At 45.0% G+C, this 18,446-nt stretch overlaps 1 protein-coding gene across 1 annotated transcript in view; it reads left to right on the top strand.

Annotated features, from left to right (window-relative positions):
- The first annotated feature begins 3,009 nt into the window (after positions 1-3,009).
- The window catches only part of LOC149348746 (ATP-binding cassette sub-family C member 3-like), an 86,025-nt gene continuing 70,588 nt past the window's right edge, over positions 3,010-18,446 (top strand). Inside the window, exons 1-3 of the mRNA XM_089588307.1 lie at positions 3,010-3,107; positions 9,399-9,557; positions 18,045-18,179. Of these exons, the coding sequence (XP_089444433.1) occupies positions 9,402-9,557; positions 18,045-18,179 (291 nt within the window). The 5' untranslated portion in view covers positions 3,010-3,107; positions 9,399-9,401. The remainder of the gene's footprint in view (positions 3,108-9,398; positions 9,558-18,044; positions 18,180-18,446) is intronic.

An 18,446-nucleotide genomic window follows, 5' to 3' on the forward strand; every position in this document is an offset into this window, starting at 1 on the left:
CGGCGTAAAAAGAAAAGAAAAGATCCGTGCTGAAAACGAAACGCATATCTGCGCTGGCGAGTGCAATGGTTCCACAGCTGTTGCAGAAATGCCGTTAAGAATGTGGCAGGCTCAAAAATGAACTTTTGTCGACGCGAAAATGTCAGGGAGGCTGAAATGATAGACAAATTCCATGCGATACACATTTTCTGATGGTGTTTATTTTCTGACGGTGCGTTATGGAATGTGCAGCGCTGGCAGACGTCGGACGTGGGCGAGGAGGACACACAATTAACTGCGCAGATGGGCGTCCCTCTCGTCTGCCTCCGTCGTCTGCTGGCAGCGCTGGACATTCCACGACGACAGAACCCAACCAGCCAGCTCGGCAACAAACCATGCTCAAGCTCTTTACGTCTCGTGCGCACGAAGCTAGCACACTTCGACATCTAACGCGATCAAAATTAGCGAACTTCGCTCCTGATGATACCCCCACCTCCTACTGAGCAAACAGTCTTGATTACACCGCTGGGATTTCTCAAAAGACCGTTATTCTGATCCGCGCCGTAGAGTGCTTTGCTGTAATGCGCCGCTGGTCGATTGAACACCTGTTAAGCACACCGGCAGAAGGCAAAACTTTGGTCTTATAGTGTCAGTCTGTTTTATATAAAACTTCCTGGCTGATAGAGCCAAGCAAAGCATTGCGGGATTTTTATTTACTGAAATTATTTCAGAGAAAGAAAGCAAGCGAGGAATCCTTGAAAGCTAACACGGTATACGCCGCTGGGAAACGAACTCGCGACGTCTGCATGTGTCACCGCGCAGTGCTCAAGCTATCGCCCACAGGGGTGGCTAGCTCCGAGTCTTGCTTCGAAGATGTTAATTCATACATTAGGAAAGAAATATTGCCGCACTTTTGAATTTCACATCGAGCTCGTGCACACTGACAATCACAAGCGGTAGTTCCACGACCGAAGAACTTAGCCAAAGAAAGGAAGGGGCCCTTCGCAGTGGCTCAGTGGTTATGGCGCTCGGCTGCTGGCCCGTTAGGCGCGGGTTCGATCCCGGCCGCGGCGGCTGAATTTCGATGGAGGCGAAATTCTAGAGGCCCGTGTACTGTGCGATGACAGTGCACGTTAAGGAACCCCAGGTGGTCGAAATTTGCGGAGTCCTCCACTACGGTGTCCCCCATAGCCTGAGTCGCTTTGGGACGTTAAACTCTCCCAACCAAACCAAAGAAAGGAAGGGCTGAACAAAGCACGCAAGTATATAACGAAATTATTGAATGTGCTCTTTGTGACTTGTTTCCAGTAGAGCGGAAGGTACGAACACTGGCTTTTATAAGTGAGCATTTCTCACGCGCTCTCGACCAAGCAATACGGGGCTGAGAGCCATCGCCTCGCGCTTGTGCCTGCCGCTCTATTTAAATAGTTTTTGGTTTGGTGTAGTTGACTGCGCGGCCTTCTATAACTTGCACATGAAGCCTTTCTACAAGAAAAAAAAAACATTCGCCTCGAAATGAAAAGTGATAAAATTCTGTAAAGGGAAAAAATGATTAAGACGAGAAAAGACCCGCTGCGATTGAACTATTCAAACAACTGTTTATTTAGCATGCGTAAGATGTAATTAAACCAGCAACTTGTCCCACAAAAACAACAAACTGTTTTTTTTTGAAACATTCGTTGAACTTTTTTCCTTCCCTCGAAGACGCTCATCTGCATACGCGAACTCTTCGCGGTTTAGTCGTACTGCGCTCAACCTGCTGATAACATCCGCGTTTCGCTCGGGTTTCCCGGGAGGTGGCGCTGGGTGTTACATTGCGGCCGTACAGGTGGGGACAGAGTAGAATGAATTTCCTGTACTAGTGAAAAAAAAATTACTGCCGATTTGCCGTAGTCAGGTCAAGTGCCCATTTGGTGCACCAGCAGTTTGGTTTTCATTTCGGTTACGGTTAGAGACTCCGTTTTCAAGGCCAGGCAGGCTTCAGACAAAGATTGGTAAATCATACTTTAGATTCATCTTAAGGTTAATGGGTTAACGCCCATACATGCAGAATTTGTCATTTTCTAGTTTACACTCACTGATGGCTAGGACTCCTCAACTCCTCGTACCATTCTGGCAATATAACCAGGTTTAAATTTCATTTCCCACTGGCAGAACAATGCTTTACAGCATGAGAATTTATTCGGCATCTGACAGTTTGAAACCCGTATTTTGGTAAGCGTTTTCCAGTAGAGTATGTTTATCATTGATGCTCTCTCGTTCGTCCTTGTTTGACCTTTGCCACTACCAAGTTTGTATTTTGTTTACATGTTTGTTCATTTTGGCTCGGGGCTGAGGTGTTACTATTTTTGCCAACTGATAAGTCAGCTGGAAATAAAATTCCGCACATAGTTACGAGTCGTTTCCTTGCAATCTTTCAGCCTTGGTACTTACGCACTTGTTGCATGCATGCAAAATTGGCGTGGCGAAAAGAGTTTCGAATTCATACGAATGTGCTGCTTTTAAAGTGCCGCATCTTTCAACATTCCCCGACCACCGGATCTCTCGCGAGGCTTTGTAAAGCAAACCTTCACTAACAACCGCGACACTTCACTACTCTGAAGAGAAATGATTGCATACATTTGTTTTCTTAGTTCTATAACATAGGGACCTCTACTTTCTTTCCAAAATCATTAACATCTCTTTGTATCACCACCTTAATTATCTGCGTTATTCGGTATATTCTTATCTCTTTTACCCAACTTGCATTTCTTTTACAGTCACACTCTCTATCACGCTCGTTCCCTGCCATCCTCAGCCGCCATCCGACACGAACAGTCACAGGTCGTCGAGGTAAGCAGGCTGAATAAAATGTTTGCATTTTCATCATGACGCTCTCTCTTTCTACCCTCTCTGCCTTTCTCGAAGCCAACTCTTTCTCTCTCTCTCTCCACGTGTACAGCGCTGGCTGGATACGACTTGCGTTGAGGGAAGCTGTACATGTCGTCAGCGGCAGTGCTGCAAGTCACTGCCCCGCAGAATTTTCAGAACGGCCGCCATCGTGCTAACGACGGGAATAGTTACGCTTGCGCGGCCTTGCTCTGCAGCACGTGTAGGCGGTCACAGGTGCGCCCTTCATAGCTTCACAGGTGTGTACATTCATTGTCTTCATATGTATGTATGTATGTATGCGTGTGTATGCATGTATGCGTGCATGTATGCGTGTGTGTGCAGTATGTATGTATGCGCCCGTGTGCATGCATGTATGTATGTATGTATGTATGTATGCGCGTCGTTCTTTTATCGGGTTTAACGTCCCAAAGCGACTCAGGCTATTAGAGATGATGTATGTATGTATGTATGTATGTATGTACGTATGTATGTATGTATGTATGTATGTATGTACGTATGTATGTATGTATGTATGTACGTACGTACGTACGTACGTATGTACGTATGTACGTATGTATGTATGTATATATGTATGTATGTATGTATGTATGTATGTATGTATGTATGTATGTATGTATGTATGTATGTATTTTTATGGTAACTTTTCTGTCACGCGAGTTTTGCTCCGGCAAGGGTTTAACCACAGCGAGTACGAACACTTGACCGTAGATGTCTATACGCCGCGGTTCGAACACTTGTGCAGGCTACGAGTTCCTCGGCCATTTTCAATTTGTTCTTCGTTAGTTTTAGCGCCTTCGACTTTGAAAACGGTTATGGGAGCCGACTTGCACTAGCCTTCCTTGCCGCTTCCCAATCAAAGGTGTCAGAGGTAAGCTTCCAACAGTCCATACAAGCCATACGCAGTCGTTCGATTGCTGCTACGTTTTATATTATTAAGAATGCCCGTCTGCGCTTCGTCGACATCTTAGTAGACCGATATGTACCACTCGCTAATGACAGCGCGAAAATTCTCACCAGCACTTACAGCCACTGGCAGGTGTGGGGCTGTGTTAGCGGTGTGAATGTGCCAGTACAAATGTGATTACCAGTTAGCTACGATGACCAGTACAGACAGTTTTCTTCTATAATTTTTCCTTCTCTGTCGCGTAAACATTTCAGCGAGTAAGCATTCACCAGATGGCAGGGCAGTTCCTTTGCGACTTGTTCCCACACCAATAATTACTTCGGACTTGTATTACCTAAAATGTCTGGGCTGCCGCGTATGTCAAACGGAAGAATATCATCATTCAGTGCTGAAAGCAGTCAATTGGAAGTTCACAGCTTCTCAAGCAAAGTTTCAGTCATTCTATAAAGTAGTGATTTAGAACTACTGCTCCTTCTAAAAAGGGTTACTTTCCGACTAGGGCGGTACTTTATATCCACTTGTAGCGTGTGGTATGGAAACCAAACATTTGATACAGCAAGAATCATTTAGAAACTTGGTAACGAGCTTACCATAATGGTCACTGAGTACAGCGAGATGCTCAACGGGAACTAATTCCATTACGTTTCATGCCTGCTTTAGTGAGAACTTCACTGTTTATTTATTTTATCAAGCTACCCTTCTCCAAAACTTAATCACAGCTCAACTTTATGAGAGTGAAGACAGTGTTTCGAGCAACTGTGGCAATTGTAAACTTCGTACTTGCGGTATATCCGGCAGATGTTCAGGAAACACTGGAGAGTATCTGCGTTCGGTTCTTTCGTAACCTCCACACTTGCTCGCTGCAAAAATGTTGCTGTCCACGGTATACTCGAACCTAGCAATGTACGGTAGACGTAACACTTAAGTGTTTAGCCGACTACGCTCTTGCTGCAAAGATATCGACTGCACAGGTAAAGTAGTGTCCAATCACTTGCTTACCAATCGTCAGCAGTTGATGTAAAAGCTACGTAGCAGCGTTTAAAATGCGTAATAGAATGAAAGCTATCGACTACAAAAATTCTAGTAGCATACAATACAATGCCTATAGACAAAAGGTTCTTAACAAGCTATTCAGTGTCCGTCATGTTTCTACTCAGTAATAACTCGTCGATACTCAGACAACAGGATACCGATATTTAAATGAACTATGCTGATAAGAGTCTATATACGTGCTATGACTGACTTACCGACAGTTGTTCTAAGGACAGTCTGTTAACAGTCTTGCGACAATTGGTTATAGCAGGGGAATTCCAGCGTGTTAATATATTCTTTGTGCTCTATATCATTGAGCTAACCACAGATGAGAACAGTTTCTTACAACACTAAGTAACATTGATACCAGCATCTCGATAACGCTGTAAAAGCACTTCGCGGAACCTCTGTTCTAAAAGTGTAATGAAAATCGCAGAGGCTAACTGCTCCTTAGTAACAACTTTGTAACACTGTAAATGCTGTTCATGGAAACTTGTGTAGAGTGTTAATGGAATGACAAAACGGAAATGCGTGCCATCAAAGTGATGAAGTCCAGTTATTGCACACCAGAAAGTCAAGTACTTTTCATCTGACCACTAAACGCGACTCCCAAGGTTTTAAGACACTATAAACTGCATCTCACATGCATATAACGATCTGTTCATTCGTCTTATGTGTCATGAGAAAACACAACCTGCAAACAGGGACACCCTTATTATTACAGCAAAGCATGGCAAAACTCATCAGCGCTGAATGCAGTTCGCGCACTTAAAAACTATTGATCACCATAAATGTTTTTCAGCAGGTTAGGATAGTGAATGCCTGCAGTAGCTGGTGCGTATTAAAACAATTTTAAGCGGACAATAGATGGACCAAGGGGAATGCACACAAACATTTAAGAAAATGAACAATTTTTATTCTAATATTTATCCATGTTTCATGTGGAATCGAAATTTCCACTCGAAGAAACTAATATTTAATAAGCTATTATCTAATATTTAATAAGCTAATAATAAGCAATACAGTCTCAGCCTAGTTTCTCTCTCCAATATTCTTAGTGTAGGCCTTTTGCTCAGACCATTTCACCCCTTCACTGCGATAAATAGCAAGCAGGCCACAATGCAGGTTTTTTTTTTTTTTTACTGAAGAAGTACCCCTTATCTCTTACTTATGGGGTGGCTGGTGTGTACTGCATAGATTCAAGCGCAAATTAGCACGTGTTAACGCCGTTTAGTCGAGGCACAAAAAAAAGACTCCGGCGCCTTAAATTCTGTCTTGAACCTCCATATCGCTTGACGTGTGCAACTTGGCTAATCTCAGCTATGGTGGAGTAAAATAAGTAAAGGAGCCCTATTAGATAATGTTACGGGTAGGTAACGACGGCCTCCGCTACCGCGTTTATTTAAAGGATACAGCAGCAGCTATTACCTATAACCTTCTCTATCGTTATGTGCATACCTTCCTGCACATGATTCCAGTGAGTGATGCCTGTATTTGACATGGCAGCTTGCTTACACAAGTCTCGTTGGTTATAGAAGCAGACTGCCTATCAAAAAGCCAGGAAAGTTACTTTATGCTGTGTACGTCAAGCCAGCAAGAAAAGAATAAGGACACAGCAGTAAAGTTTATTGTGGTGGTACGAAAGGAAGCCAAGGTATCCTTGGAGATCGCGATAAAAGCCTTACGTGTATATTTGAATTTTAGTGTTACGGAGTAGGTAGGACAGGTAATCAGATAAAAACTAACACAGAGCCCAATACGGGAATACGCAATCCATAAGATGCGTCTGAGAGTTTGCTATGTAATCAGTTAGTAACTTTGTTGAGTGTATTCTTCAGAGCAAGAAATAGAACTCGTAGGAGGACATGAAATAAGGTTCATGCCAACTGCTTTTCACCTATCCTCAGACACCTATCCTTAAGGTGTACTCTTGATCCCGCATGTCACACAGTCAAATAAATTAAACGAATCGATACCTATATCTATGTTTATAACATGTGCTGGCAATGAGAATAAAAGTGCTTAAGTGACCTGGCTGGTACATTATTAGATGCGCCGTTCCGTTACTTGTCTTCAGCATTAGATAGCCTCCTTGTCATTGCTTGTCTACCACAACAGCAGCAACTGCCTAGGCAGCCTCCTTCATGTGACGGTGAAAAAAGCGGCGCGAGAACTCCATATATGTTTAAGAAAAGGATTCAAGTTATAGAGACATAGTAATCAACTTCTTTCGTAGTGAAACAAAGATAGACAAAAATCAGACTTGCACGTAAACACATCACTCCAGTCGAGTTTGACCAGGCTGCTGAGTAACAACATAAGAAGCGAAGTCAAAGGCTTAGCAATTAATACAGTGCTCTCTTGGGAAAGAAAAATTATGCCGCTTAATTATGCCGCCATACTGGAAGATTGAATGATATAATAGGCTACTACACGGCTATCTTTAGTTGTTTTCATGTCAAGATAATCTCCGCACGAATGGCAAAATTCCTGCTTGGATTCCTTGACAGTACAGTACACGTCAGAAAAAAAAATTCACTCTCAAATTCATTAGCTCTAACGTCATCATTATCAGCCTCACTGCGCCCACTGCAGGGCAAAGGCCTCTCCCGTATCTCTCCAATTAACTCTGTCCTGTGCCAGTTGCGGCCTCCGTATCCCCGCAAACTTAATAATCTCATCCGCCCCCCTAACTTTCTGCCGCTCCCTGCTACGCTTGCCTTCTCTTGGAATCCAGTCCGTTGCCATTAATGACCATCAGTTATCTTTCCTTCTTATTACGCATTGCCATAGAACTTGCCGATGTTTGTTTCTCTTTGAGCTGTCCAGAAAAAGTACCTGCGCCCGTGTGCTGTGCGATGTCAGTGCACGTTAGAGATCCCCAGGCGGTCGAAATTATTCCGGAGACCTCCACTACGGCACTTCTTTATCTCTTTTCTTCTTTCACTCCCACCTTCCTCCCTTCACTTGCGGTGCGGTTCGGGTGTCCGCCGATATATGTGAGATAGATACTGCGCCATTCGCTTTCCCAAAAACCATTTTTTAGTTAAAAAAATTCTTTGCAGATAATGCATCATGTTGGGCTGGAGCAGATCTGGGAGGTAAAATGTAAGAGCGAAGAGTACAGACGTGAAGAAACTTGTATAGAAAGCTGAAGTGCCCCTCTTTTAAGCAAATGAATCGAACTTTTTTCAGCAGGTACTGTGTCAGAGACGAGGCTTGTATTCATGCGAAGCCGGACAGACCTATGAGCGATAAGAGCCCCAGCAACGACCCTTCAACAGAGCAGCTGCGATAATATTTCACTCAGTAGTAGCCCGGAGCACATCACTCCAGTGCCTTGCTCTAGACAAGGCTGCCCATGTTTTGCACAACTTAGAATGCAGGGAAAACGTTTAAACAAAAACAAGTGCTCCAAAGAAGACACAAGTTGAATGTGTACTTAATTTCTGCTTTAAAATATTACATATCATTATCTGAAGCAATAAATGCCTCGTGGATGTGAATGGAGCGGGTTAAGCAGCTTATTGGAAATCTGAACGGTTCAGAGTGGGCAGCTGCAATAAATGCGCTGCTTGTAGCAAAGGAAGGGCTTCGGTTAAGGCCACGGTAATATTTTGTTGACGCAAGCTGAACTAGTGCAATGCAGCCAGCGAAAGGAACGCTAATGCAACAGCATCAGCGCGGAACAATCTTCGCTCGTCCTGCGTATTCCTGGCTGCTTCTCTTATCCCTCTGTTTTCTTTCCTGTCCTAGAGGGCAGCCAGCCTGGACACTGTTGTAGTTAACATTCCATTCCTACCCATATTAAGGCGATAGCCTTTAATGGCTCATAACTCGCGTCAATGACTCTGTCCGTCCATCCGTTACAGCATAAGTAAAATTCAAGTAGTCATTGCTAGGCACAAGTCATGACGAACTAGCCATTAACCTGTCATGACTAGTTAGTCAAGTAGTCATTAGTACTTACAAGTCATGACTAGTTGGTCGTGACTAATCAGTCATTAACCAGTCACGAACTATTCAGTCATGACTAGTTAGTCAATAACCAATAATTACTAGTTAGTCACGGGTCGTTACTAATAAGTCATGACTAGCCAATCCAATTCGCCCCATAGCCGCCTCGTGTGTGCCTACGGCCGTGCAGCCAAAGTTGCGTGGCAAGGCTTTCTTCGCCTCGCGCACTTTTTAGATCTTCAAAGTGCCCCGTGAATTTTTTCGTTCACTTGTTTTCAAGCGCTGCTTTTAAGCGCTGTTTTCGACCGCTACGACACGCAGATACTTGTTTTCAAGCGCTGTTTTCAACCGCTACGACACGCAGATACGTTCGGACGGCTAGGTTAAAGAGGGGCTCTATGTGTATTTCGTGTGGTCTTTCACATAATTATCGTGATTGTGAAAGCGGAAACAGTGCCCGTGTCTGCGTGAACAGGAGGAACCGCTTTCGCGTCATACCCTTAAAGGCGGAGCTTAAGAGTCCCGCAATTCTTTCTCATATGTTCCAGCCCGCTGTGGCTCAGGTGTGCACCCAGAATGAGAGGGTTTCCCTCATATCCTGTTCTCATTGTTTTTTGTCGGTCGTGTTCCGCAGACGATGGATGCGCTCCGCGCTGTCGAGATCGCTGCTGCGCTCCTCAAATGCACACCCCTCGGTATCGTGGCGCTGTTCGGGGCCGCGCAGACAACTCGCAACAACTACCCGGCGGTTGTCGGAGGACCACGCTGGACGCTATTGGACGCGGCTTACTTGGTGAGCATATGCGGCCCTCGGTTGCCCCTCTTTGTGAAAAGTATGCGATGAAAAGTGTTTGCTTTTTACCATGCTCTTTGGCTCGTAATCGCTAGTATTAGAAAATTCTTGAAGGCGAAACTAACTTTTGTCCTTACCCGCCGGAAGGAAAGGACTTCCACTCAAGGTTTTGAAATCCCTACTGTAATACTTCAAACGAAATTACTTGGTCTATTTCGTTTTGAAAAAGTGCGCACATGAGTGTGGGGAAAGTACTAATTTCCAGTCCCCAGGCTTCAGTACAAAATAGAACAGCATCAGTGGCACAACGCACCTGCGAAGACTCCTTGGGCACTGCGCGTGGTCCAGACGGTCAGGTCGTGGAGGGCGCAGAGTGCACACAGTCAGCGGGTGTTTGACCCAGTTCAACATGAGAAGAAACTGGGCGAGTCATATTGGGGGGAGGCGGGCTAAATCACGGCGGGAAACCTCGTTGTGGCTGAGGAGGTTCTGTGGCCAGGGTTGCCAAGCAGGCATACGGTTCTCATCTGGGACACACCGACTGCGGGTGAAGCACAATGCCCATGCGGCAAATTTTACGCTTTGGGCCACGGCTACGGCCAATTAGCAGTCTCTTTACGATGTCGTCGCTTGCTCACAGCCCTGACAGATTATATTGGGCCACGAATGCTCTCAGCACCCCTACGGTTTGAGCAGCAAGCGAAGCTCGCAGTTAAAGCCCTACTGACAAGGGGCACCCGGACGATGAGGATGTGCATAGCATCATCAAACGGAAGCATTGCCTCCGCGCCGCATACACACGGGCACCGGGAAGCGTAGAAGGGCAACCTTGTTACCAGACGAAACGCCACGGGCATCCCGCATACCATGCGGCGAAAAACAAAAATGTGGTAGAGTTTTAGCGTAGTTAAACCGAGTAGACGTGCAAAAGCGATGTGTTTAGCCTGATTAGCTCATATTTTTACTTTGCTGGCTCGTCGGCACGTCTGGCGACGATATTAAACTCGGCTTAAGGTCTGATCGAGGTTAAGCTGATGTGATGTGTTCGCACCGCCGATGGAAGTTGATGAAGACGACGATGGAGTGTGTTGTAGTTTAACACGAGGCGTGATCGGCTGCGGGGATAGCATCGTGCTCTCGTGCAGTTGCCGGCGAAGCTGATCTGTTCGCGGTGCCTTGGGTCCGAAACCCAGTCGCGGCCACATATATTTTATTTCTGCATGGGCTGCCGTTGCTATGCTAGGCTTTGCCAAGGTCACCTTCAAGGTCGAGCTTCACACTAACTTGGTGAGCCGGTTAGACCCCGTGAAGTAGTGCTTTAGCACTAAAAAAACGCCGGCCGTACAAATCGTTTCCTCCGAGCGTACGTACCGCGTGCTATAGTCAGGCCGTTAGCACATATAATTGCCAGAGCTGTCGACGAATAAGCACAGCACGGTTTCTGAACAGATATTACTAAGAGAAAGGAGGTTTTTATCTAGTCTCAAGATAATCCTGTTAGGCCCGACAGCCCGGCATCTGAGAAGTAGGTTGGAGTGCCTCTGCACAGCCACTCTTAGAGCACTGCTTAGGTGGACCGTTAGTCCTACCAGCAGGCATAACATATTGTTCAAGGCTGTGCCAGCTTGCCTAATAACGTTCGGGAGCGTGCTCAGCCCCTCGTAAGGTGGAAGAGCTAATGCAGACGTCGTTTTCTGCAGAGTGAGACAGGTTGGCGATTCTTGGTATAATGAGAACTGATGAGTCTCGGGACGTGGCACAGAGGTTCCTGGTAGTCAGACAGAAAACAATGGTACGACGCTTCCTATAATGCTTCAGATTTTGGACAGACTTTGTGAAGACTATTGACAGCTAGAAGACAAGAACCGGTGGGATGTGTGTAGCACTCGGACTTCGTGATGAGGCCTAGCGGTAAAGTTGCTTGCACCAGCCGGCAAGCAACGTGAGGCAGGCTCAAAATAGGCCGATGAAAATTCGATGAAAAGATAAAGTTGCCTGATTATGACATTCTGTATCTAAATAAGTGCGTACAAAAACCGTACCGATAGAACATAATGAACCGCTAGTTAATCCATTCAACCTCCGGTACTTATCAGTGCGCGAGCCGTTGGATGAAGTCGAATTATGCGCGACTACAGACGGTAGGCTCGAGATCAACATGCAGAATATCGTCTTCTCATTGTAACTGTGTTCACAAATCAGAACTTTTTTCCATCACGAACAGCCGCATCAACCTATATCCTCAAAGAGCCTCCCTCGGACTAAATGCATTGACCTTTCTCTCATGGATCGTTTTTCTGTGCTTTTATTTCACGAACCGAAAAATAATTGATCACTATCTTGCCCGTCTTTGAAGGTCACTTCACATTGTTAATTTAAATGTTAAGCTTAGAAAATATACCATCACACGACTGCCCTTCGATAGTACGTGTACCGGCTGTTTCAGCGAACAGTTGCAAACATTTTCAAACATAGGCTTTCTGGGGTAAAAATATGTCTTTTGCGGCACAGTATTACCAGTGTTGGCGGCCACCAGAAAACCGCTGAATCGACTAAAACAGTAAGGTGGTTAACTAATGTTTAATAATTAACTTTTTAACTAGTAGTGTTAGGCGCCTAGTTTCAATAAAAGATTTGTAGCCGGTCGTTAGTAATAACCATATCAGTTTTAAGAATTTCGAAAACGCGTTTACCCTCGCCGCTGTGGCTGGACAAAATTTCACTGCACCGTGTGAAAAAACATGCGCTTTCGAAAGCATGCAGGCAAAGCAACCGCTCCAGTGCGCGTAACTAGTCGAAAAAGTCAACGTTTGTCTTATCGACAAATCGCTTCTCCTCATGTCGAAAACATGCACATTCTCACTTTAGTATTGCTTTCTTTTATTTTTTTAGTGGCTGTTAGGCGTGCCAAAACATCGACCTTTTTCCTGGCGCAATTTTTTTTTTAAGCTATCCGTTGACGCATCCTTCCGCTGCGCATCGCCATTTCGCTTCGTAAAAAACTAGGTTCACAACAGCAGCTGGCGAGGTGCGGTGCTGGTCTCCCGACCCGCGACCTGCTGGCCCAGATGTGGCCCAGATGGGTATCTCGCCGCTTCGACGCCGAACACATTTCACACAACAGCTCGATCCCTTTCATCGGATCCCGTTTACGCTAGAACTACATTATGCGCATTAAACTCTGCGTTATTCGCCATACATCTCACTCTCGCCCGAAGTCGAGAGCCTAGCTTCTCTATGCAGAACAAGTGGTAACAGGATTGAAAGACGCTAACGTTCTTGCGAAACTACACGTAATCAAGTAACGTATGTTGCCAGGCTTGTTGGTTCTACATTTTTGAAAAAAGACAGCGCTATAAGTACACACACAAAAAATTGCGAGGACACCTTGGCAACTAGAGTGTTGAGAGGCGAAAGCCAAGGACACTATGCCGTGACGACTTAAGTGGATGGGACGACACACCGTTCCCGTGGCTATATCGATACCCAAATTGTACATCTTTCGGGGTTCTCAAGTGTTAGTTACGCTTAATTACACATTGTTTCATCTAATTTGACACAAATCCGACGTTTTCCCGACCATTCTGTGATAATCTTCACTAAGCCATGACGACTTCCGGTGGAAGTGACGTCACGCCGTTCCCGTGGCTCTATCGACGTCCACGCTATTTCGATGCAATTTCGACATTTTTGCCTATAATTAATTAACTAATTACTATACAGTCATCAAACTTGGCTTCTTGGTTCATTTTCTCCTCCTCTATCTGAAGCAACCATTGGTTTTCTGCTATCTTTTTTAGCTCCCGAGTTAAATGCGTGTGACACGCTTTGTTAACGAACAGACGACAGTATGAGTCATTAAAGGCTTTCGCCTTAAAAAGACAAGGAGACGCAAGCATGACAGCGGTGTACATAGCTGTACATCCCCTAGACGCCCGACAGCAGCCAAGCGCGAGCGAGATAGCCCGTGAGACATTGTGCCGTTGTAATGTGATCAGGGGATCGGCCCACTCCCGCCCTCATGATGTAAAAATATACTTTACTACTCCTTTACTACTCCGCTCTCGGTTCGGCACAGAAATGAGTAAAAAGGGAGACAACTAACCTTTAGCGCACACCCTTGCATAAAAAGGGGTGTGCTAGACGACAGTCCACTCCCTTTTTACTCCCATATAGGTGTATTGGTGTTCAGAGCGTACGGACCACCGACAGAGACGTCCGCCGTGCTTTGGCATCCGTGGTTGCGACAAACGATAAATACAACGCAGAAAGCACGTTGGCATACGTGTTCCTCGGACTGAGATGGCCCAAGCAAGTCTTAGGACTCTCTGTCGTCCCTCGCTCGCTTGGCTCTTCTCGGCATATCGCTGAACCGGCCGGCATATCGAAATGCGTTGACATGCACAGCATGCGTGTACGCGAACTGTCGACGGAGCTGTCTGCGTGACACCTTTAGGAGCCCACGTGACAAGGGTTACTCATTATTCGATGGTTCTGATGTCGTAGCCAGCCAGGTGCTCAGAGATTCAACCCGCAATCAGTAACATAAATAATGCGAAATAAATTACGTACCTTGCATATAGGAATACGGGGACGGATACCATGCATTCTGGATCAGTATGCACCGTTTGAAACGAAAGAACGCGAAAACCTAATATTTGGTGTCACCACCAGTTTACCGCTAGAATCTTTTCCAGTGGGACCAGCGTAGCATTGTTGCTCGAGGAACTAGCGGGTATTAAAAGGCATGTGATAGGCTTTAGTGTGGTTAGGAGGACAGATGAATCATATACAGTGCTGAAAGGCGGATACGTATTATAACATAGTATAGTGAGCCGGCAAGATTTACGTATGAGATTACTGACCAGTAAGGATATAGCGAGCAGCATAGAGAAACTTTATTGCATTAACCAAAAGGTGGAAGTTATTGCAGTAAAGCCTAATGATAAAGAGGTACAGATTGATATTTGTGCAGGGATACACTCCTACATCCAGTCATGACGACGAGGGCGCCGAAAGGTTTTATGAAGGCGCGAAATCGACAATGTGTACACTGTCAGCAAATTTCCACCCTTAAGGATGCGCTTCCTTGTCCATAACTCACCCCGTTGCACGCCCTTCCCCCCCCCCCCCCCCCAAGAAAAAAAATATAGGTGAAAAGTATGGCCATCAAACCTAACCTTTACAGTGAAGCGTGTTAGGTACAGCTTCACCCTTTTCCCGACTGTTTTGCAGTTTCACAGGTCATGATTTCTTTACAGTCGCACAAGTAACATCTGCTTATAAAACTCCAAGCAGCACAAGTTATCGGCCCAATATTGGATATGTATTGGCACAGACTGGCCCAGTATTGGATATTGGCAAATGTCGCTCCTGCAAAGGACTGAAGTGATACCATCCATTTGCAATACTGGGCCGATTACTTGTGCTGCTTGGGACGCTGGCCATTGCTGTGGTGCGTGCACCTGTTTGCAGTCGAGGTACATTTGTGACGTTTGCATGAGGTTTTTCGGAATAGAGTCGAAAAAGAAAACAGAATTTCCTGCTGAGAGAGAAAACCCGGTCGTTCAGTAACAGGATGCTGGCAGATAGCGCGGTTATCGTGCCAGAGGAACACGACCAGGTTGGAGCGTCGTTGGAATGAGCCATATATGCTACTCAGGTTGTTTTTTTTTTCAAAACAAAAAGCATCCATTATAATGATATGCGCAATGCAGGGGTCAAAAAACACCGACGAGGATGTGAAAATTTTAACATATGCGTTCGTACGTAGGCATGCAAAGCGAGAATAAATTAACCTAGAACGCAGGAAACAAAATATACAGAACGTGAAAGTGCGGGGTGATCTGAAAAGGTCGGTGATGTGGAAGAGAAGCTGTAAGTGAAAGGGTGGTATCGTAGAAAGCAACTGGGGTCTGCATCCCGCTGACAGCCATCAAAGGTTGGCCAACAAAACGAAAGAAACGTAAATACAGGAAAGCTGAGTGGAAATGTCGAGTATTGAAATCAAGGACATCCCGAGATGTTTTCCCATTAAGACCAGAAAAGCATACATGTACTCTCTTTAGAAAGGAAAAAAAAAAAACTCAAGGTTGAACGATTGAATCGGAACGATTGAATGGAGAACGAGATATAAGGAATGAAATGAGACTCATTGGCAACGTTAAGCAGTGCGACTTAAAAAAAAATTTGGCGCGTCTTAAATTCGATAGCTGCCTGTCGGCCATGTGCCAGCTCGTCTTTTAGTTCCGAGTTCGAAGTGTCAAGCGCGCACACTGCTCCCTCAACTTTCTAGCCGAAGTGCTACTAAGCTGATGCAGCTCAACGCAGACAAACCCACCACAGCCGCGCGTCCCAAATTTGCCCACGACACCCATATTATAGCAGCATTTAAATGAGCCATTTTAACCAGCCCCCATTTGGAGTCAATGACGGTTGTCAGCTTAACTAAAATAGCTTAGTTATCTATTCTCAGATTATGGCGGCGCAAATCACAGTCTTAGCCGCACGGATCAAACCTGTAGCTCTCCTTTGTAAAAAAGCTGAAAGAGCCTAGAACAGCCATAGAAATCATCAAAAAAGGTGGAGATTGCTGCATCTGTCTGCTTGCCGGCAAAAGAGATTGCCTCACTATACGGCCAGCTTAACCATCACCTTTCACTGCCGCTTTCTGATATCTTCGCTTGTGTCTTGTTGTAAACTTACAACGCTTCTCATTTATTTCTACCCTTGCAATAAAAACTTTAGTTGTTAGTTGGACTCGAGTTGTCTCTTCTTTTCTGTACGTCCGATTTTTTGCACTAGTTTTGTACTAATTGAACACCAACTAGCCCAACTTCAAGTGCTGATGAGCAGGGAGGGTTATTAGTAAAGTTCACAGAGCGAAAAAGTTCACAAATCAAGCATAACTTCTTCCGCAAACGAGAGAACCAGAATTGCACTTCCGAATGGCGATAAAAATATTATCGGCCATATTTTGCTCCCATCCTGGCAAGATGCAGGTTATGGAGCAGCTCGGTCAGGTGCGTTGTAGTGACCATAGGAAGCTGAGCTCTCGAATTAGCCTAGATTAGACAAGAGAAGGGATGAATGCACTAAAGAAGCACGTGAATGGTTTAGTGGTTAGAGGGAAAAATATGAATCCAGGGTTGCTGTACAGAGCAGGTATTCGACCTTATTGTTCAGGCGATCAGCGATAATCTTGCAGATATCATCACGAAGTGCTCAATAGAAGTAATGGCTATGGCAACTAGACAGAATACAGGCCAGCTCTAGCAGGAGACGCAACATCCGACTAAAAAAAAAAGCCTATAGGTCTATAGGTCTAATACAATTTCCACTAACTGTCAAAGCGAATCAATCAGCATAAGATAGCAGACATTCAGCCTAAGGTAGTCGACGTAAGGAAGGATGAAATGTACAGGATAGAGCTTGTCCTTAAAATTGGAGGTAGCCGAAAAGCGGAGAAAAAGAGATTAGTAATTGGCGAAAATAAGAGGTATATCTCAAAAGCAAAGGAAGGAATTGTAATTAACACTATGAATAAGAAAGTTAAAATTGCAAAATAATTCTACGCAGATCTCTGCAGTAGCCCAAGTAACTGGGATGTTAATGATGAAGCCAGTGGTCTGAGTGAAGTGGACATCCCGTCAGTAACAAAAGTCGGAATGAGGAAAGCTTTGCATGCAAAGCAAAAAGAGAAACTGTCTTTCAGGATCAGGCAACTGCAGATCTGTTGAAGAACAGTGGGAACATTGTGCTAGAAAAATTTCCACCCTGTATAAGCAGTCCCTCACTATGCAGGTAAAATTCTAGAGGTCCATGTAATGTGCGATGTCAGTGCTTGTTAAAGAACCCCAGGTGGTCGAAATATCCGGAGCCCTTCACTACGGCGCCCCTCATAGCCTGAGTCGCTTTGTGACGTTAAACCCCAATAATCCAAACCAAACCAAACCAAACCACTATGTTGAGAGTTAGAGAAGCTTGGAAGGAGGCTAAAAACATCCTAATCCATAAGAAGGCGGTTATTAAGGATTTGAAAATTTACAGACCAACCATCTCATTGCCCTTTCTTTATGAGGTATTTACCAAGGTGATCGCTTTTAAAATTTGGATCACCCTTAAGCCAACCAATCAAGGACCAGGCTAACTTCAAAGGTATTTTTTCTAACCTCACTCTGGTCGTGCTGAGATTTTTATAATCTCTTTGACGTCGTTTAGAATAAGGGGGAGAGGGGTAGGCTTGGAATTTGCACTTATCACAGCAAAAATGATTGAATCTGAGGTGTTTGTAAACACTTGCACGCTCTTGCGTGAGCAAGCAGGCCTCGTACAAAAATTACTCCTAATAGGAACGCGTATGCTCGCAAGAGGTTCCAGAGCCAGCATGTAGGCAGTTCTTAACCTTCATTATTAGTTTGGCAACACTACCTTGGCAACACTGTTTGCGGTCTGGTAATAGTTAAACACAGTTACTCTACTTTGCAGGTGCTGCTACTTTTGTCTGGTGGTTTGACCTTGGCCAAATGCGGCTTGATCATCGCACGCGTCGACCACTGCGAATTCCTAAGTGCCTCGACGCTCCGGACGCTGGGATCCGACTTTGCCATGGCCGCCTGTCTTGTACGTCCCATCTGTAGGATGTACGCAATGATAGTGTAAAAGCGAAATGTAATGAGGTTAAGATTCCTTCCAGCACATAATAGACGTTTTTTATCGATTGAAAGCAATTATTTCGCTAAACAGTTATGCTCAGCACTTCCAGACGTCTGTGAAGTACAAACATCTTGTACCGTCAATGAATTCTTTCCAGTAACTCTACCCGATTGGATTGGTTTTGTGGGGGTTAAACGCCCCAAAGCGACTCAGGCTATGAGGGAACGCCGTAGT

This window comes from Amblyomma mixtum, chromosome 4 (genome assembly GCF_055824585.1).
Source record: "Amblyomma mixtum isolate Tamu chromosome 4, ASM5582458v1, whole genome shotgun sequence".
Lineage (NCBI taxonomy): Eukaryota > Metazoa > Arthropoda > Arachnida > Ixodida > Ixodidae > Amblyomma > Amblyomma mixtum.